We start from the raw sequence: 19,857 nt of genomic DNA, 5'->3' as shown, positions 1-19,857 counted from the left end.
ATTTGGTCGGACTCGGATGAACATCCCCCTTCTTGGTTTTGTGGGCTGTGCAATTGACGCTCTGCCAGTGATGAGGGGCACAGCCACCGCTTATTGTGTTACGACTGCCCTCCCTGGTAGCTGCTAAGAGCCGGTGAATGTAGGCAGAGATTGCGGCACACAAAATGGCCTGCCCTGCACATAGGGACACATCCTCTCCCACCCGGGTCCCCACCCTGTCAGCCCCCACCATGGGGAGCCTCAGAGCCTGGGTCTTGGGATGCAGGGAGCATGGGGACAGGCTGGGCAGTGAGGGGCTGTGTGATGTCTGCCTAGGTACGGGTGCTGCCCTGACAGGGTATCTGTCGCTGAGGGGCCCCATCACGCTGGCTGCACAAAGTTGTACGGCAGTGACAGCACCAGGAGCAGGCCCAGGTCAAGGGCAGTGGCTTCTACAGTAAGTGTCTGGCCTGTGGGAGGGGAGGAGGCCAGCCCCTGAGCCTGCTCAGTGTCACTGTGACCCAGGATCTTTGCCGCTTTGGCCTCGGAGAAAGGAGGTCCCTGCAAACCTGCTGGCCTGGGTCATCCTCTGGAAGGCACCAGGCTTCAAAGATGGGCCTGGGGCGGATCAGGGGTTTCATCCAACATTCTCCTGGCCTCTGGTCTCCCCTGGGCTAGGATTCTGGCCTCTCCTTCCTGCCATCCTCCCCATGGCAGCCCAGAGTTCCCAACAATGGCCAGATCCATTGCCCACTTCCCAATCATGGGTTTCCTCCCCAGGTCCACAACACCCACCAGCCCCAGGCCCAGCAGAATGAGCCCAGTGAGTGCCGGGGCTCCCAGTTTGGCTGTTGCTATGACAACGTGGCCGCTGCAGCCGGTCCTCTTGGGGAAGGCTGTGTGGGCCAGCCCAGCCATGGTGAGTGGACACCCCCTCTCCTCCTTCTCGATGGGTAGACTCTGCTCCCACCATGCCTCCAGCCCCTACCCAGAACCAAGACATTCCTGCTGGCTCAGTTATTCATTCCTTCCACAAATGTTGATTGAGCACCTGCCAGGTGCCAGGCCAGGGAGCAGTGCCAGAGTGTTCTTGCCTCTAGCAGTTTGAGCCTGTGGCCTTCTGGCTGCTTCTGGGAACTGGGGAGGGTGGGAGGTGGGAATCCCAAGGGGCTGGGATGCCAGTCTCATGCTTGGGAGTCAGCCCCTTCGAGGCAGAGCCGGTGCAGGGCAGTTAGTGCTGGGATGGGCAGGAGTGCCCTGACCCTGCCTGGAATGTGTGTGGAGTAGCAGGAGCTGAGTGCTGGAGGGAGGGTAGGGGCAGGGAGGTCTTTGAGGTTGCAGCCCTGGATGAATGAGTAGAGCTGCTGGGAACCATTGCGAGGACCTCAAAGGCCAGGCTAGGGCTGTGGTCAGGGCTCGCAGGAGGCACCCGTGGTCATGTCTAAATGTGGAGAGGTGGGTCAGGCCATGCTGGCGAGGGCTGCTGGAATGGCAGGCTGGGTGCTGGAGGTGGGCTCAGTGGCCAGTCAGTGCGGCATCCTGGGGACAAGGGCAGGCCCTTCCTGGGCATCTTCACACGCCCTGGGTGGCTCAGGCCTGTGTCCCTATCACAAGCTAAGCAGGCAGGTTCACCTTCTGGGCTCACTTTGCATGTGACTCCAGGTGGTCTGGTGGCAGGAAAGGCCAAGGGTCCAAGGGAGCTGGCCCAGGGGGCCCTGGCCCTGACCTCCCAGAGGCTCTAGCTCTGTGGGTGAAGGCTGCTGTGGCACCAGCCTGGGGCAGGTCTGCACAGTGGACAGACGCCGGTGGAAGTGTCCTGCATCCCAGGGCCAGGTCAGGCCCCCAGCCAGGGGTGTAGACACGCTTTATAAATGGGGAAAGGCCTGCTTCCTGAGTCGGAGGCTGAGGGGATGGAGGGTGCAGCCTTAGTACTGGGCACCTCGGTGACATACATCACACCCATGCCCCGCAGCCTACCCTGTGCGGTGCCTGCTGCCCAGTGCCCATGGCTCTTGTGCAGACTGGGCTGCCCGCTGGTACTTCGTTGCTTCTGTGGGCCAATGTAACCGCTTCTGGTATGGCGGCTGCCATGGCAATGCCAATAACTTTGCCTCGGAGCAAGAGTGCATGAGCAGCTGCCACGGATCTCTCCACGGGCCCCATCGTCCCCAGCCTGGGGCTTCTGGAAGGAGCACCCACACGGTTAGTGGCAGCAGCAGTCCTGCAGGCGAGCAGGAACCCAGCCAGCACAGGACAGGGGCTGTGGTGCAGAGAAAGCCCTGGCCTTCTGGTGGTCTCTGGCGGCAAGACCAACAGCCTAGGCAAGGGGAGGCCCCCGACACCCAGGCCTTTGGAGAATGGCCATGGGGGCAGGAGCTTGAGCCCAGGGCCCCTGGACTGGGTGGAGATGCCGGATCACCAGCGCCACCCTTCCACAGCTCCTCCTACAGGTAAGGCCCACCTTCCCCAGGTAGACGGGGGGTTAGGACACCCAGGCCAAGAGTGCGCCAGTTGGAGCTAAAACCTGAAGTCAGCCGGCCCTCCCTCCCCATCCCTAACTTCTGTTTCTCCTGAGAGCCCTGCCTGGTGGGCCTTGTTGCCATCATTCTATGGACGGAGAAGCTGGGGCTTCAGAGACTTGAGGCTACTCTGATGTCTAATAGACATCTGTACAGATGGGGGCTCCGGGGTTCTCCATCAGAGCTCACCAGTATACCCTGGGGCCTGTCTGGCCGGAAAAGCTTATTGGCTTCATGACTTTTGGCAAGTCACCCAACTTCTCCAAGCCTCAGTTTCTTGACCTGTAAAATGGTGGCATTACCTCCTGCCCTGTGTACATCACAGGTGTGGGCTCTGGTCAAGATGACTCTTGGGACTGGGTCATATTAATGAGGGATTTGGGAAGGTTAAAAACAAAATTAAAAACATTGTGTTCCACATGGGTCGAGCGTGTAGTTTAGCCCCCACATGAACCCAGTGTGTGCCATCCCTCCCGACCTCTCCCCAGCCCCGGGCTTTGCACCTACCTTGTTGCCGCTATAAGAACAAGTTGAGGCAGCAATGCATGGGGGCACCGGGGGCAAGTTGGGGAGGGTGGATTCCTGAATCCATGGGCTTCTGGGGCTCTGCCTCCCATAGGGACCCTCTAACCCCGAAAGTGCCTGTGATAGGATGGGCCCCAAGCTGTCTGCATGGAACACACTGCTTAGGGGGTTCTGGTCCTGGCGCTCGCGCCAGTCAGCAGATCTTCCCACCTCTCCAGGATCAGCTTGGCAGGTGTGGAGCCCTCCTTGGTGCAGGCAGCCCTGGGGCAGTTGGTGCGGCTCTCCTGTTCAGATGACACTGCCCCGGAATCCCAGGCTGCCTGGCAGAAAGATGGCCAGCCCATCTCCTCTGATAGGTGGGTGACAGTCCCCCACCTCCTCTGACAGATGTGACAGCCCCCTACCTTCCCTGACCGGTGTGTGACAGCCCCCCGACTCTCCTCTCTTGGACGGGTGGTGAGCCCCCACCTCCTTCGGACAGTGGGTGTGACAGCCCCCCCACTCCTCCTCTGACAGGTGTGCACAGCTCCCCACCTCCCTCCGACAGGTGACAGTCTCCACCTCTGACAGATGTGACAGCCCCTACCTTCCCTCGGGACCGGGTGTGTGTGACAGCCCCCACTCCTCCTTTCTGGACAGGTGTGTGATAGCCCCCCGACCTCCTCTCTGACAGGTGTGTGTGGACAGCCCTCTAGACTCCCTCTCTCCCGACAGTGTGACAGCTCCCCGACCTCCTCTGGACAGGTGTGTGACAGCCCCACTTCCTCTGACAGGTGGTGTGTGTGTGGGGATAGCTCCCACCTCCTTCTGACAGGCAGGTGTGTGACAGCCCCCACCCTCCGGACAGAGATGTGACAGCCCCACCTTCCCTTCTGACCGGTGCAGGATAGCCCCCGACTCCCCTCTTGGACAGGTGCAGTGACAGCTCCCCCTAATTCCTCCTGACAGGTGTGGTGTGACAGCCCCCCGACCTCCTCTGACAGGTGTGTGTGTGCCCCCACCTCCTCTGACAGGTGTGTGTGACAGCTCCCCCACCTCCTCTGACAGGTGTGACAGCCACCCCACCTTCCCTGACAGGTGTGTGTGACAGCTCCCTCCACCTCCTCTGACAGGTGTGTGTGACAGCTCCCTCCACCTCCTCTGACAGGTGGACAGCTCCCTCCACCTCTGGACAGGTAGACAGTTCTCCACCTTCCTCTGACAGGTGTGTGTGACAGTTCCTCCACTCATGACAGTGTGTGTGACAGCCTCCCCCAGCTTACTCCCCAGTTTGGGGCGGGGAGGGTGCCCTGTGACTCCTGGACTTCCTCTGGCAGGAGCACTGAGGCTGAGGGAAGACTCACTGTTGACTTTGGGAGCCCAGAGCTCACCCCCACACCACCCCACTCAGGCACAGGCTGCAGTCCGATGGCTCCCTGATCATCCACCCCCTGCAGGCAGAGGACGAGGGCACCTACAGCTGTGGCAGCACCCGGCCAGGCCACGACTCCCAGAAGATCCAGCTTCGCATCATAGGTCTCTGTCTCCACCCCATCCACCAGTGCATTCTCAGGGGCCCGAGTGGGAAGGCCAGGATGGGGCGCCTACGCGAGGGCTGCCTCACGCTAGAGGGACGCAGGGTGTCTCCCTGAGTCAATTCCTTGTGCTGGCAGGGACCACCCTGTAGCCCTCATTTCTCCACAAGTCCCTGCTGGTCTCATGGCCCACCCTCCCTTCTATTCCCTTTTCCCCACAGCTCACACCTTGTTTCTCCTGGCCTCATGACAGGAAATGACATGGCCGTGCTGTCTGAGGCTGAGCTGAGCCGCATCCCTCAGCCCAGGGACCCAGGTCAGGACTTTGGCCAAGCGGGGGCTGCTGGGGCCCTGGGGGCCATCCCCTCTTCACACACACAGCCTGCAAACAGGTAAGAACTCAGCAATGCCATCTTGCCCTCCCCCATGCCAGGGCCAGGGCTGGGGGTCTCAGTGGGTGAGGAGGGGAAGGTCTGCTGTGACCAGGCCTTGCTGGCCCCTGCTCAGGGCTCTGGGAGGCCAGGCCTAGAAAAACAGGGTTCCTAGAGCTGGGCCTATTGAGGAGGAAGCTTCTGGGAATGGTTCCACAGGCTCAGGACTCAGGAACTGAGGAAGGGAAGGGCACACAGAGCTAGAGGGCCTGAGCCGGCTTCTTTGGGGAGCGTCTTGAGCTGGCCTTGAGGAGTGGTTCAGTTTACAGGGGGGATGTGGAGGACGGGAGGGGTGCCCGACTCGGAGACCTAGTGGCAAGTGTGCAGGGTGGGGGGTGACAGATGGGGATCCTGGCTGGTGGGTGTGTCTGGCCAGCCATGGTGGACGGGCAGGGAGTGGTGGTGGTGGGGAGGCAGCTTTAGACTTCACCCCAGGTAGTTATTGAGTTTCTAACCAGAACAAGGCAGGGGATTTTAGGAAGCTGAATCTGGCTGGAGAGGGAGAAGGGGCCACCAGGCTTGTGCAGAGGTCCCCATGGGAGTGGGCGGGGGCAGCGGCAAGGGCCCCTCATGCTGTGGGCTGCTCGTTTGGCAGGCTGCGTTTGGACCAGAACCAGCCCCGGGTGGTGGACGCCAGTCCAGGTCAGCGGATCCGGATGACCTGCCGTGCCGAAGGCTTCCCGCCCCCAGCCATTGAGTGGCAGAGAGATGGGCAGCCTGTCTCTTCTCCCAGGTTTATTTGACTCCTCTCCCCTTCCTTCTATTCTGCCTCCAGCCCCACCTTATCCTGTGGAGGCCACCGGGGAAGGGAGCTGCTGGGCATCGTCATGGCCAGTTCTCAGCCGGACTCCAGGGCCTTTCGAGAGATGGAGCAGCTGGGCAAAGGGCTCCTTGGGTTGGCTAACATTTGAGTCTCTGGGCCTTTCCAGAATGTGGTTAGTGGACAGAAATAAGAGGCCAGTTAACAGAGGTGATGGCGGAAGGAGGAAACGGAGTCAGAACACATTCCCAGCTGTAATCACAATCACTACCCTTTACTGAGCGGGCACTGAGCGTGAGGCTTTTTCCTATCACTTGACCTGCAAAAAAGCCATATTGATCAGGTGCTGTTTTTCCCCCATTTTACACACAGAAGCTTAACATCACACAGCTTATAAGCAGCAGAACCAGTATTTGAGCCCACTAAATGAGTATAGCAAAAACTAGAAACCCAAATCGAAATTTTGTTTCAGAAAACTTGAAATGGTTTATATTGCGAAGCTTAAAGGCCAGACATTTTCGGCCGGGCGCAGTGGCTCACACCTGTAATCCCAGTACTTTGGGAGGCCGAGATGGGTGGATCATGAGGTCAGGAGTTCAAGACCAGCCTGGCCAAGATGCTGAAACCCCATCTCTACTAAAAATACAAAAATAGCCAGGCGTGGTGGCACATGCCTGTAGTCCCAGCTACTCGGGAGGCTGAGGCAGAATTGCTTGAACTCGGGTGGCAGAGGTTGCAGTAAACCGAGATCACACCACTGAAAGCACCAGCAGCTGCAGGTGTAAAGTCTGAGGCCAAATGGTCCTTTCATCAGACCCCACCAAACACTAGGGGATGTTTAGCCTCTCACCAGGGACCTGGAAGACCTTGTGTTCCCTCCCTAACCCCATGCTCGATGGACAGAGCTGGAGGAGAGGGGAGGCTCCTTGGGCTGAAGCCAACTGGCTGTACTTGGTCCCCAGACACCAGCTGCAGCCTGATGGCTCCCTGGTCATCAGCCGAGTGGCTGTAGAAGATGGCGGCTTCTATACCTGTGTCGCTTCCAATGGGCGGGACCGAGACCAGCGATGGGTCCAGCTCAGAGTTCTGGGTAAAGTGGCAGTCCTGAGTGGCCTTTGAGGTCAGGTGGCATGGGTAGGGCAGGATCTTCATAGTGGCTGACAATGACTTGTCCTTGTGCCCAGGGGAGCTGACAATCTCAGGACTGCCCCCTACTGTGACAGTAGCAGAAGGTGACACCGCCAGGCTGTTGTGTGTGGTAGCAGGAGAAAGTGTGAACATTCGGTGGTCCAGGTAAAGGCTCTATTCCAAGCCGTCCCCACCCCCAGACCTTCACAACCTCCGGTGTGGATGTCTGCCTTTCTGCCAGGGATGTCAGTGTCACCATTGCTTCCATTCCGGCTTCCAGGCCTGGTGCCAGGGGACAGGGCTGCAGCACCCTCATCCCTACAGAGTGAAGCTCTGTAGGGCCACTGGCTCTCTGCTGGTTGGGCTACACTAGGGTTTCCTAACCTCAACACCACTGACAGTTTGGAGCTGGTAAGTTTTGGTTGCTGAGGGCTGTCCTGTGCTTTGCAGGATGTTTAGCAGCATCCAGGGCATCTACCCACTAGACGCCAGGAGCACCCTCCCCAAAGTCATGACAATAAAGAATGTCTCCAGACCCACTGCCAAATGTCCCCTTGTGGCAAAATCTCTCCTGGGGCTGTGAACCATTGGACTACACTCAGCTTTGGGGACTTCAGTGGTCTTTTACCCCAGATCAATCGGTTTTATATTTGTCCATTTAGTAGACATTTTTTGCCCCCTCCCCCCCTCCCTGTAATGTGTCAGGACTAGGCTAGGTTCTGGGAATCCTGGGGTCACCTGAGCCCCAGGGTACTCCCGGGCAGATGGCCCAGCATCCCAGGAGCTCCAGATGTGTTTTGCTGTAAGTGCCCTCTGTGCACAGAGGAGTGTCAAGGAAGGGGGGGCCAGGAAATGACTCTGGCTGCACTGTAATAGCTAAGGATGGCAAAGGATGTTCTTGGTAAAGGAAGCAGCAAGTGCCAAAGGTGGACACTGAGAGAGGACACCAGGATGGGAACCGGCCAATGCACTGGCCAGGAGAGGTGATGGGGTTGCAGAGGGCATCTGTGTCTTGTGTGGCCTCGAGCCCACGGAAGGCAGTGGGAGCTGCTAGAGGTTTCCCCACTGGTGTGCTCAGTCCAGCCGTCCCCTGATCAGCTTGTCAGGCCTGCTTCTCCACACTGGCCTCTCCTGGATCTTTCCAGCAGCAAACATGCATAGAACTCCCCTCTTCACAACCACCTTCCATTGAGCCTCTATGTTCCTGCAGACCCTATGCTGACACAGTGTTCCCTTTACAGCTGTCCATGTTGATTGCCTCTGCCTGTTCATCTCCCTACTCACTTCTCAGGGCCTGCAGTGGGGCCGCACATCAGCCCCTGCTCCAGGACACTCTCCTGGCCAAGGTCACTGCCTCTTTCCCTAACTCCACTGGACACCTGGCAGTCTTTACGTGACCTGTAGTGTTGTTCTGCTTGCCATATGCTCCTTCTTGAAATTCTCCCTTCCCTTGGCTCCAGGAACCACTGTCTTCTGATGTGCCTCAGGGCCTGTCCTTGGTTTCTTCCTGTGTGACTTGGATCACCTCATAGACATGCACTTTGCTGAGTCAGTGCGATGCTGACACACTATCTGGGTCTGGACTCTTGAGCTCCACACTTCAAATCTGAGGCCTCCTGCTATCTCACAGGCACCTCAAATTTGAAATAGCAGAAAATAACCTCACCATTCACCCCAGCCTTGGATCGCCCAAGGTTGGAGGGGCACCACCGTCACCCAGTAACCCGCTTAAGCTAGAAACCTTGGTCATTTTTTATTTCTCCCTCTCCTCCACTTCTTTGCCCTCAAGGGGTGGGAATGGTTGACTCTAGAATGGCCTTTGATTACCTCTTCCCTCTGTCTCCCAGGCCTCCAGAGGCCCTTGATAGCTCTCCCAGTGTCCTCTCTCCTCCAGGAATGGGCTACCTGTGCAGGCTGACGGCCACCGTGTCCACCAGTCCCCAGATGGCACACTGCTCATCTACAACTTGCGGGTCAGGGATGAGGGCTCCTACACATGCAGCGCCTACCAGGGGAGTCAGGCAGTCAGCCGCAGCACCGAGGTGAAGGTGGTCTCACCAGGTAGGAAAGGTCTATATCTGGGGATGGGAAGGGCATTCCCCTGTATATTTACTGGTTCTCGAGGGCTCGTTCTGCAGTCTGAGGGACTCTGGTTTGAATCCTGGCTCACCCTGCCAGTTGCTGGTAGTGTGACTTGGGGCAAGGGGCTTACCTTCCTGAGCCTCATTTTCCTACTCTCTGCAGTGGGACTGCTCTACCACCTGAGAGGGTTGTAATGGAGATGAAGGAAATGATGCTCTGCTGGGCCCCTGGAGATAGCTTAATAGACATTAATGCATGCAGGACATTCAGACTCACCGATTTTGAGACATATGGCTGCCTGGAATTTCATTATAAAACTTAAAACTTAAGGCAGACCACTTAAAATCTGTCCACTGTAATCAGGGTGGCAAAAAGGTGGTTCTGTGACTGAAAAGTGCCTTTATGGCCATTTGACCATATAACCCAGAAAGGAAAAGGCAGGGATTATCACCACTATTTTACAAATGAGACAGGTATATAGAGAGCCTAAGTGGTGTTTCCACTGGTCACACAGCAAATGAGGCCCACCTGGGACTCGAGCTCCTGTCTTTTGACTCCCCATGTTTTTTTTTCCCCCACGAAATTACTATACTTGTACCTAAGTGGCCTCTTACTTGCATCATTTGATATTTGATATTGTAGCCTTACCTCCTCTAGCTACTACTCTATCATACTTCAACAAATCCAAATTGCCTGTAAGATGCATTACTTTTGTACCAAGAAAAAAATACTGCCAATGAAATGACACAATTCTGATACCATCAGTTAGGATGCAGACCAACTTGAGAGATGTGAAAATAAGTCCACATCAGAACTGATGAAACAGACTGTGGCTCAGTGTTCATACTTACAAGAGATATGTTCAAATAAGCAAGAGGGAAAGGGGGAAAGGGCTTTGCTCACCCCCCAGCCTGTGCTTCCTTGTGTCCTTGGTTTTTGTTCACTGAGGGACTGAAGACAGAGTGGTACCTCGGGCCAAGCTGCCAGTTCTCACAGGCCTGATACAGGCCTTGGTGGAGTGTGCCAGGGCCCTTCCTGCCTGGTCTTCTGGGCATTCCTGACAATCAGGGCTGTTGCGCCATGCCAGGAGCATGGCTACACTAAGAGGGGCAGGCCTGGCTGCCTCCTGGCTGCCAGGCTGAGGGTGGAGACTGGCCAGTACTAGAAGTTGAATGTGGCTGAAATGTTGCTTTGTGAGTGAGACTGACTTGTTGGCTTCCTGTCTATGGTCTCTTTAGGCAGCAGTTGGGATTTGCCTCCCCAGGGCCCAGTTCAGTGCTTGGCATCACTAGGTGCTAGTGTTGTGGCAGGAAACGGTACCCAGCGGCTTCTCACTTGTTGCTCGAGCGGGAGGGAGGGTTACAGGGTTCCTTCCTGCCGCTTCGCCAGCCCACCGCCTGGACCTCTGTCCCGGGCCTCGCTCGGCCCACGGTCTTGCTCCGCCCACTCGGCCTCGCAGGCTGTGCTCCCCTGGCGCTACCTGCCCGGATCCACGCCCGTGGCGGCTCCGCGCTGGGTGCTGACGTATAGATAAGGAGAACAGGGTGGCGCACTCGGAGATGCCAGCAACCGCGGAGCCCCAAGGGGGTGTTACAGGGGCAAATGTTCCCGCCGCTCGCAGCTTGGTGAACGGGAGCGTTACAGCCCGTTCTTCCCTCCATTCCCTCCTGCTTGCTGAGCTACAAGAGCCGCAACACTCAAATACTTGGTGACTAAGTGCCTGCCTGCACAATGATGGAGTAACCTTGGCAGAAGCACCACACTCCAGGGACTACTTTTCACCTGTATCATGTCCAGAAGGTTGACCTTGTCTATATAATAACCAAATCAAGGCTCTGAGACAAAGCAAAATGCAGATTTCACATCTTTTCACATCTCTGAAGTTGGTCTGCATCCTAATTGATGGTATCAGAATTGTGTCATTTCATTGGCAGTGTTATTTTCTTGGTACAAAAATAATGCATCTTACAGGCAATTTGGATTTACTGAAGTATTCACAGTGAGAACTGTTAAGAGGATCTAGACATTATGTTTGCGATGAGCTCCAGATGGGATTATATGGAAAAAAAAAAAAGAGAAACTTGCCTGATACCTGGTCACCAAGCTGAAATGACCTGAGATGTGTGCCCAGATGAGACAGACATGGCCTCAGTCTGGCCACTGTCTTCCGGTCCTCTGCTGGCTGCTCTCACCTGTTCATTTTTTGTTGGGTCACATGGCGTGAGGCTGCCTAACCCTGCCTTACTCGTGGTTGGGTGGCACATTGAACTTCAGTGTTAGCACCAGGGTAGGAGGCCTTGGGGTAGTCAGGCTGAGGTAAAAGGGACATAGCTCTACTGGGAGGACTTCTCAACATCACTGTGAAGTAGGTGCTATTATTAGTCCCATTTCACAGATGAAGAAATGTGCATAAAGGGCTTAAGCAACTTGCCCAGAGTTACCCAGCTGGTAAGTGGCAGAGCCCAGATTGAGCCCAGGCAGACTGGGTCCAGAGCTGGTGTGTTTAATCACTATGCTGAGTTCCCTCTATGATAGGTCTTGGGCTGTACCAGCTCAGACAGAGTTGATATCAAAGTTAGATTTTTAGAAACAATATGCATTAATGGCTTTGTTATCTATGTAAACTTAGGTAGGTAATATTCTGGTTATACCAACATACCAAACCTTTGTAAGGTTGTTTGCTGCTAGGTACAGTCTTTTAGCGGTATTTTGTGAGGAAACAAGGGGAGAGAGGAGAAAGATAAGCTTTCTCTGGCTGCCTGAGGTCTGACTTCAGGGAAGATACTGCTCTGGTCTAAGTCAGCTGAGTTTTAAGAACTCCTTTCAGAAGAGAGATGAAGCAGTAGAATGAAACTTTTTTTTTTTTTTTTTGAGACAGTCTTGCTCTGTCACCCAGGCTGGAGTGCAGTGGTGTGGTCTCAGCTCACTGCAACCTCTGCCTCTGGGGTTCAAGCAATTCTTCTGCCTCAGTCTCCCGAGTAGCTGGGAATACAGGGGTACGCCACCATGCCTGGCTAATTTTTGCATTTTTAGTAGAGATGGGGTTTCACCATATTGACCAGGGTGGTCTCAAACTCCTGACCTTGTGATCTGCCCGCCTTGGCCTCACAAAGTGCTGGGATTACAGGCATGAGCCATCACACCCAGCTGAATGAAACCCTTAATAGGGAGTTATGAGATATAGATGTTCCTAGTAAGTACAGAGGGAGATAAAATAAGGGCTTTGTTCTCAGTATAGCATTAGAGCCACCGTTAAAAGGACTGTTTTCCTATTACCTTGTCTAATATGCATTGCTTCCTCTGGGGAAAGTGAAAAACTGGAATGATGAGGACCCAGGTGACTAAGATAAGCTGGTGACATTGAAGGGACAAAACTTTGATGGCTGGAGGAACCCAGCAGAGAAAGGGAAAAGATAAGAGCTCTTGCTAACTCAAAATTTTACTTGGGGCTGATCCTACCTGCTCTCCCAATCCAGAGGCCAAACCAGTTGTCATTTAGTAATTCAGGTCTCAAAAGTAAGGAGTTAACTTCAAGAGATGTTTAATCATCCAGTCAATAAATATTTGGGAGTCTAGGAAGAGCTGTTCACTGGGCTGAGGCCACAGATAATAACGGGAGGACCACTGCGTGTTGAAGTGAGGTCAAAAAACAGGTAGGAATCATCATCCCTCATAGAGTTTGTACGTATGGTTGTTAAAAGGTTACAGGGTAAGTGCACTTCATTTTGAATCTGGCAGATACAATGCTGTGTCTAATTGTAATTCCTTTGAGGAAATGAAATGGCAGGTGAGAATTTTCAGCATACACAGAGCTTCCTCACCACCTTCTCTTTCCCCCGTTGTTCTGCAGCACCCACCACCCAGCCCAGGGACCCTGGCAGAGAGTGCATCGACCAGCCAGAGCTGGCCAACTGTGATTTGATCCTACAGGCCCAGCTCTGTGGCAACGAGTATTACTCCAGCTTCTGCTGTGCCAGCTGTTCACGTTTCCAGCCTCACGCTCAGCCCATCTGGCAGTAGGGATGAAGGCTAGTTCCAGCCCCAGTCCAAAATAGTTCATAGAGCTGAGAAGAAAGGAAGATGGACTCTTGGCTTCCTCCCTCTGGCTGGCAAAGGGAGTTATCTTCTGGAATACATTGGCTCTTTCAAAAACCCACCCAGTATTTAGCCACAACAGCAGCCAGTACCAGCTTCCCTCTGTAGCCTTCAGCAGTGTTTACATCTCTGACATAACCACAGGCTGCTGTCAAGAAGAGCAATCTGTTTGGATAAGAATAACCTTTACTTTACAGCTTCCCTTTGTAATTTCTGTTACACAGGAATAGTTCAATGCATTTGTTTGTTTTTTGAGACTGAGTTTCACTCTCGTTGCCCAGGCTGGAGTGCAATGGCATAATCTCAGCTCACTGCAACCTCCGCTTCCTGGATTCGTGATTCACCTGTGTCAGCCTTCTGAGTAGCTAGGATTACAGATGCCTACCACCATGCCTGGGTAATTTTTGTGTTTTTAGTAGAGACGGGGTTTCACCATGTTGGCCAGGATGGTCTCGAACTTCTGACCTCAGATGATCTGCCCACCTCAGCCTCCCAAAGTGCTGGGATTACCGGCATGAGCCAACATGCCCAGCCATCAATACATTTTTTGATTTTTAATTTTTTTTTTTTTTTTGAGACAGAGTTTCACTCTTCTTGCCCAGGCTGGAGTACAATGGTGCGATCTTGGCTCACCGCAACCTCTGCTTCCTGGGTTCAAGAGATTCTCCTGCCTCAGCCTCCCGAGTAGCTGGGATTACAGGCATGTGCCACTATGCCTGGCTAATTTTGTATTTTTAGTAGAGATGGGGTTTCTCCATGTTGGTCAGGCTGGTCTTGAACTCCCGACCTCGGGTGATCCACCCGTCTCGGCCTCCCACAGTGCTGGGATTACAGGCATGAGCCACTGTGCCCGGCCCATCAGTGTGTTTTAAAGTTAGCTGTCAGGGCTCCACTTAATTTAAAGCTGGACAGGGAGATGTGTAATGACTTCAAAGTTAACACCTGTTTTTTAAGGGGCATGCTAACTCTTGCTGTATCAGGGAAGTATTCTGTGCTACAACCAGCCGTGGTTCCTTGCTCTAGTCTCTCTCACCCTTCTAGGCAGTGCCTCAGTCAGCTCTAAATCCGGTGCAGAGGGTTAACTGCATAACCCTTGTTGGCAAAATGGAATAGATGTAAGAAAGACCTCAAACGGATTTCTGATGAGACAGCAGCAGTTAGCACTGTTATCTGAGCATGAAAGAACTAGAAAAGCTCCTTACGTCATCGAGATGTTGGACCTTGAAGCCCTCCTGAGGCCAACATGCAAATCTGGCTGTGAAGGTTCACCTGCACCTGTATAAAGCTGACCAGCCTGCTCTGTACAGTGACAATGAGGAACCCCTCTCTTCCTTAAGTAGGAATCTGTGAAGCAAAATGTTTGCTGCCAGAGAAAAATCAGACTGTCATTAAAAACAGCATTAGCAGGATGAGGATACGAATGGGGAAGGGTGGTGGGCAATGCAGTAACAGGGAAATGGTTTCAGAAATGGTTTGAGTTGGAAGACAACATTCTTCATCTCTCAGGACCTCTAATTCCTTGATGCTAAAACAAGAAGCATGGATTCTATGAGCTTCCAAGTCCCTTTCCACTTTAACCGTCTACAAATTTTCCAGAGGACTGCCTAGTAGCAAAGGTTATTCCTGGACACAGGAAAGACAGGCATTCCAGGGACCAAAGCTCTGAAGGGTGACTTTTATTACCAACACACTGGCTGGAAAAGGGACAAACCACATCATGGGTGAGTGACACTTCTCAGTCTGCTACTACTCATTCAACAAAGGAAATGTGGGCTGGGGCAGAGGTCTTTTTTCATTTAATACTGGAAAAATACTGAAGAGCATCCATGTTCACTTATGGCTGGTTTTGCTATAGAAATTGGAAAATAAAGGCCACTTTCTTGGGCTCCCCAGTTTAATTAAACCAGAATTTGGCCTATTGGTATAAACACGTCAGAAGGTAAGTTTGAGGTTAACTAGCAGCTAACTAGTTCTAATAGAACCAGTCACAGAATAGTGGGCTAAGATTAGAGGTAAAACTCATTCTAGGCCAGTGGTTCTCAACTTTCTACCATATTGCAAGCTTAAAAAAAATCCAAAACACAACCTAGGGGGCCCCCCTGCCCCACTAACATTTTGATTTAATTGGTCTGGAATATAGGCCAGGCGTTAGGATTTTAAAACAGTATCCTCAGGTGATTCTACTGCATAGCCCAGGTTGAGAGGCACTGCCCCAGTCCTGGGGTGCGGCTGAGACTCTGCATGTCTAACCAGCTCCTAGGTGACATCCATGCTGCTGTTCCAGACCACACTTTGAGCAGCAAGAATCTGACTTTAGAGATACACTCAGGATTAACTTAAGCTTAAAGTATGAATGAAAATATGAATCTTAAGGGTATTTTTCTAGTCACTAAACTAGGGATTTGCAGCAGCAGTAGAACGGAGAGAGAGACCAAAAGAATGAAAAGTACATTCATTTACTAATAAAGGAAAGGGGAAAGAATAGCCCTTCATGGGCAAAAGTTTCTACCACGAACATTTATTTTTGTTAAAGCAGATTATAAATTTTCATCAGTACAAATATATATAACTTACATTTGATTGTAAGGCCAACGTTCAAAAGTAAAAATGAGATGAGCTCTCTTATTGTTATCCGAGGTCAAGAGGCTGCAACTGTCAAGGGGATGTTCTCACCGAAAGGGGGTTTGGGAGAAGAGGACACACACAAAGCTAATAAAACCAGAATCCCCATCCCCATCCCCACAAAACTCATGGGAACAAAATTTAAAGGATAAAACCCATCAAGACCCATATTACAAACCAATATGGTAACCTGTGTTCCCTTCTATGGTATGATTATGTCATGTTACCTTAGTGTTAAAGAAGGATTAACATAAGGAAATTGCAGCAATATATAAAAGATACATTCTCTATACAGCATATTTAGATTGATTCCATTAAAATAATGACATCAGAATTCCATCATAGGCTTAAAACCAGGACAATACTGCTTTTCCTTTATTTAAAAAAAAACTACAACCTAATGACTGTATTGGTCATAAGCATGATTGTTGTTGCAATGTGCTACTTACAATGAAGGACAGAAAACAAGCTAGGGATCCTGTCTGCAGCTTCCAGCCTTTCCTCTTTTTACTTCAGTAGGCATCAATGATAAATCAATCTTATGTACAATTTCTTACAACTAACCCCTTTACCTTTGGCAAGATTACTTACAACTCATACAACTTTTTAATATCTGAGAACTATTTAAAATATTCTAAATGCATAAAAATAAAGATTTTGGCTTTTGATATATATAATATTTATTCTGTTACTCAAAATGGAAACTCAACTTCTCCCCCAAAATATAGCTCTGCTGGGCAGTTGCTGATATGCCCTCCTGGGAATTCTGGCAGCAGAGCCTGCCTCTCTCTTCCCTAGCCTGAGCACAAACCACCCTGTTCTTTCTTGATTTCTAATACAGGCCACTACTGACAGGAGGCAGGTGAATGGCCTGAAAAACAAAGGGAGATTGCTTTGCTTCCTGTTGTGTTTTATATTTCAGTAAATGTGCTTTGAATATAGATTCTTGTTCAGATACTTTGCCTCTCTGTTGCTAGAGATTTGTAAGGGGGTGAGGGAAGAAGGAGTACAGAAAGCAACACTTCCTTGACTTCTTTAGCCTAATTGCAAGGCAGCTTTTCTCTAGGAATGCTTTTTCCCACATCTTTCAAAATCACCCCTCACAGTACTCTGGGCCTGGACTTGTTCCTTGGGACCTTTGGGATTAGTGAAAAGAGTACTAATCAGGAGACAAAGTCTGTTTTGCTCCTTTGACCTCTACCCCCTGCTCCCTGTCTGGTATGGACAAGATACACAGCCATAGGGATTGTTTAAAGTTCAATTTCAAACGTCTTCTGTAAGTCACTGGAGAAAGGGTTGGTAGGGGAGGGATTAGTACGCTGCTTGGACTTGTTTTCTAATGCAGCCCACTGGGCTTCAAAAGGATCCACCGGGCAGGTGCCTGTAGGAACCTCTGTATGCTTGTCTGCTGAGGCCAACCTGCCATCATCTATACCATTGAAAGCTGCAGAACCGTTGAGGTGCTGAGCAGGAGGCTTAAAGAAGGGACTGGTGGTAGCACTGCTTGCCTCGTAGTGAGGGAATGTCTGCTGCCTGACCAGGCTGGGTGACTGATGGGGGTGGGCAGCCTGAGGGTGGCCTGCAGTGCCAAATACGTTGGCCACCATCTGGGAGGGAGTGATGCCCACCACAGGCACATTAGGGGCTGGATAGGGCATTCCATTGGCCACAGGATAAGACTGGGCAGGGACAAAGGCTGGCTGCAGGGCTGGGACTACACCCACTGGCACAGGCTGAGAGGTGAGGAATGCATTCCCTTGGAAAGGTGGTGCTGGCTGGGAGATGGCAGTGGGTGGAGGAGGCTGGAGAACTGGCTGCAGAGGAGCAGCTGATGCCTGGGGCTGCTGAGCCCGGACGCTCTTAGACACCTCTTCTAACCATCGGTCGGCCTCAGAGGGAGTACGTCTATGACCGGCCTGGAAGAGACCTGGAGAGGCAGCACCAGAAGATTGACCCCACTCGGTCCCTGGAACCAACAAGATGAGAGACAAAATAATCCGTTAGGGGCATCTTTCCTCACCTTATTTGAATGATCCTAACATGTACAACATGTCACCCCAGTGGGACATTTGGTGGTTTTGATAGGTAGGAGGAAAGTCTATTACCAACTGGGATTTTGTGGTAGGATGAAGAAAACTTGTCAAGACCATGCTGCTGTGTCAGCCACACTGAAGCACTGTCTAGATATAGCTCAAATGCATTAAACCAAGGCAGCTGACTGATGTCAGAAACCCCTCCCTGTTGGTATGGCTCATCCACAATACAGAAACTAGCTGGTTGTGGTGGCTCGCACCTGTAATCCCGGCTACTTGTGAGGTTGAGGCAGGAGGACTACTTGAGCCCAAGAGTTCGAGGCTGCAGTGAGCTATGACTATGCCACTGCAGTCTGGCCTGGGCAACACAGTGAGAACTCTGTCTTAAAAAAAAAAAAAAAAAACCCAGGCGCGCCGAGGTGGGCGGATCACCTGAGGTCAAGAGATCGAGACTATCCTGGCCAACATGATGAAACCCCGTCTCTACTAAAAATATAAAAATTAGCTGGGCGTGGTGATATGTATCTGTAGTCCCAACTACTCAGGAGGCTGAGGCAAGAGAATTGCTTGAACCTGAGAGGCAGAGGGTGCAGTGAACCGAGATACTCCGGCCTGGTGACAGAGCAAGACTCTGTCTCAGAAAACGAACAAACAAAAAAAACCTAGCTTGCACATCCTCTAAAGGGCCCAAGGCAATTCATCTTCTGCTCTCACAGAGCAAAAAGAAAATAACCAGTAATCTGGCCATATCTTGCTGGCCCTTGCCTGGCTTCCAGAAATATGTTGTCTTTGTGGTGAACTGCCTTTATTACTTATGTTAAAACCTTTTGAGGCCAGGTGTGGTGGCTCACACCTATAATCCCAGCACTTTTGGAGGCCAAGGTGGGTGGATCACGAGGTCAGTTCAAAACCAGCCTGACCAACATGGTGAAACCCCATTTCTGCTAAAAGTACAAAAATGAGTTGGGCATGGTGACATGCACCTGTAGTCCCAGCTACTCGGGAGGCTGAGGCAGGAGAGTTGCTTGAACCCTAGAGATGGAGGTTGCAGTGAGCCAAGATTGTGCCACTGCACTCCAGCCTGGGTGACAGAACAATACTCCGTCTCAAAAAAAAAGAAAAAAAAATTTTTTTTTGGTTATTATAATTAATAGATGTTTTTTACAGAAAAACTAGAAGGTACAAAAAAGCAAAAATGAAGTGCTTTTTGTAACACTTTTTGTAGGCCTCCTATTGTACGAGGCAGGGCCTCCTCTTTCTACAGGCATGTCTGCACGTCACCAAATCCAGTGATGGATTTTCGGAGGTGGGGCCCTGGAATCTGCTTTTTTTTCTTCTTTTTTTGAGACAGAGTATTGCTCTGGCGCCCAGGCTGGAGTGCAGTGGCACAATCTTGGCTCACTGCAACCTCCATCTCCCGGGTTCAAGCGATTCTCCTGCCTCAGCCTCAAGTAGCTGGGACTAGACTATACGTGCATGCCACCACGTCTGGCTAAATAAAGACAGGGTTTCACCATGTTGGCCAGGATGGTCTCAATCTCCTGACCTCGTGATCCACCCACCTCGGCCTCCCAAACTGCTGGGATTACAGGCATGAGTCACCACGCCTAGCCGGAATCTGTATTTTATAAAAGCTCTACGGATGGTTTGGTTCCACAGTCCTAATGACTATCAGTCTCTCTTTTGTTCTCCTTCACCATCCTTATGTAAGTAGCTTATTTCCAGGAGGGAACGTAGGTTTCCTGAAAGGATTCCTCCCTAGTTCCCACTCAGCTAACTGGCTGAGTTTTAGAACCAGGGTCACTTATCTGATCCCAGAAATCCTCAACACCATCTGTGGCCACCTTACCCGAACATGTGGCTGCAATTTCCTTGTTAGCAGCATCAGGGGCATGGGCCCAAGGGTTGGTTTCACGCACAGGCATTGCTACGGGTGCTAGAGCAGTATGGGCTGGCTTAGCAGCAAGCACATGGAAGGCTGAGTCAGTGCCATTAGCTACAATGGGAGCAGACAACATCAATGGAGTTAATTCATGCAGGGTGTACAAGTGATCCCTTGGAGCTGCGTCAGTCAAGTGAATGTACAATACTGGTGGAATGGAGAGAGAGAAGAGTTGATATTTGGGAAAACCATGATATCTTGCATTGGATGTACATACCATTAAGCAA

The 19,857-nt window shown here is 51.9% G+C and overlaps 2 protein-coding genes across 21 annotated transcripts in view; one reads left to right on the top strand and one right to left on the bottom strand.

Annotated features, from left to right (window-relative positions):
• PAPLN (papilin, proteoglycan like sulfated glycoprotein) overlaps positions 1-14,936 on the top strand; it is a 40,641-nt gene extending 25,705 nt beyond the window's left edge. For all 3 annotated transcript variants that reach the window (XM_009211903.4, XM_009211905.4, XM_031668004.1), the window contains exons 17-27: positions 316-436; positions 760-898; positions 1,952-2,429; positions 3,242-3,379; positions 4,414-4,538; positions 4,791-4,929; positions 5,564-5,701; positions 6,691-6,818; positions 6,913-7,021; positions 8,751-8,917; positions 12,789-14,936. In XM_009211903.4, coding sequence (XP_009210167.2) covers positions 316-436; positions 760-898; positions 1,952-2,429; positions 3,242-3,379; positions 4,414-4,538; positions 4,791-4,929; positions 5,564-5,701; positions 6,691-6,818; positions 6,913-7,021; positions 8,751-8,917; positions 12,789-12,958 — 1,852 coding nt within the window. In that variant the 3' untranslated portion in view covers positions 12,959-14,936. The remainder of the gene's footprint in view (positions 1-315; positions 437-759; positions 899-1,951; positions 2,430-3,241; positions 3,380-4,413; positions 4,539-4,790; positions 4,930-5,563; positions 5,702-6,690; positions 6,819-6,912; positions 7,022-8,750; positions 8,918-12,788) is intronic.
• A 599-nt stretch (positions 14,937-15,535) lies between these two features.
• Positions 15,536-19,857, bottom strand: part of NUMB (NUMB endocytic adaptor protein) — a 199,167-nt gene continuing 194,845 nt past the window's right edge. For 13 of the 18 annotated variants that reach the window (XM_031668005.1, XM_017961342.3, XM_017961345.3 and 10 more), the window contains 2 exons: positions 19,538-19,684; positions 15,536-17,621 (listed from right to left, as the gene is read on the bottom strand). In XM_031668005.1, coding sequence (XP_031523865.1) covers positions 16,906-17,621; positions 19,538-19,684 — 863 coding nt within the window. In that variant the 3' untranslated portion in view covers positions 15,536-16,905. The remainder of the gene's footprint in view (positions 17,622-19,537; positions 19,685-19,857) is intronic. The other 5 variants (XM_021941363.2, XM_017961348.3, XM_017961350.3 and 2 more) reach the window with 1 other exon arrangement.

Source organism: Papio anubis, chromosome 7, assembly GCF_008728515.1.
Source record: "Papio anubis isolate 15944 chromosome 7, Panubis1.0, whole genome shotgun sequence".
Taxonomy (NCBI): Eukaryota; Metazoa; Chordata; class Mammalia; order Primates; family Cercopithecidae; genus Papio; species Papio anubis.
This window is presented reverse-complemented; position numbering and strand designations above follow the sequence as displayed.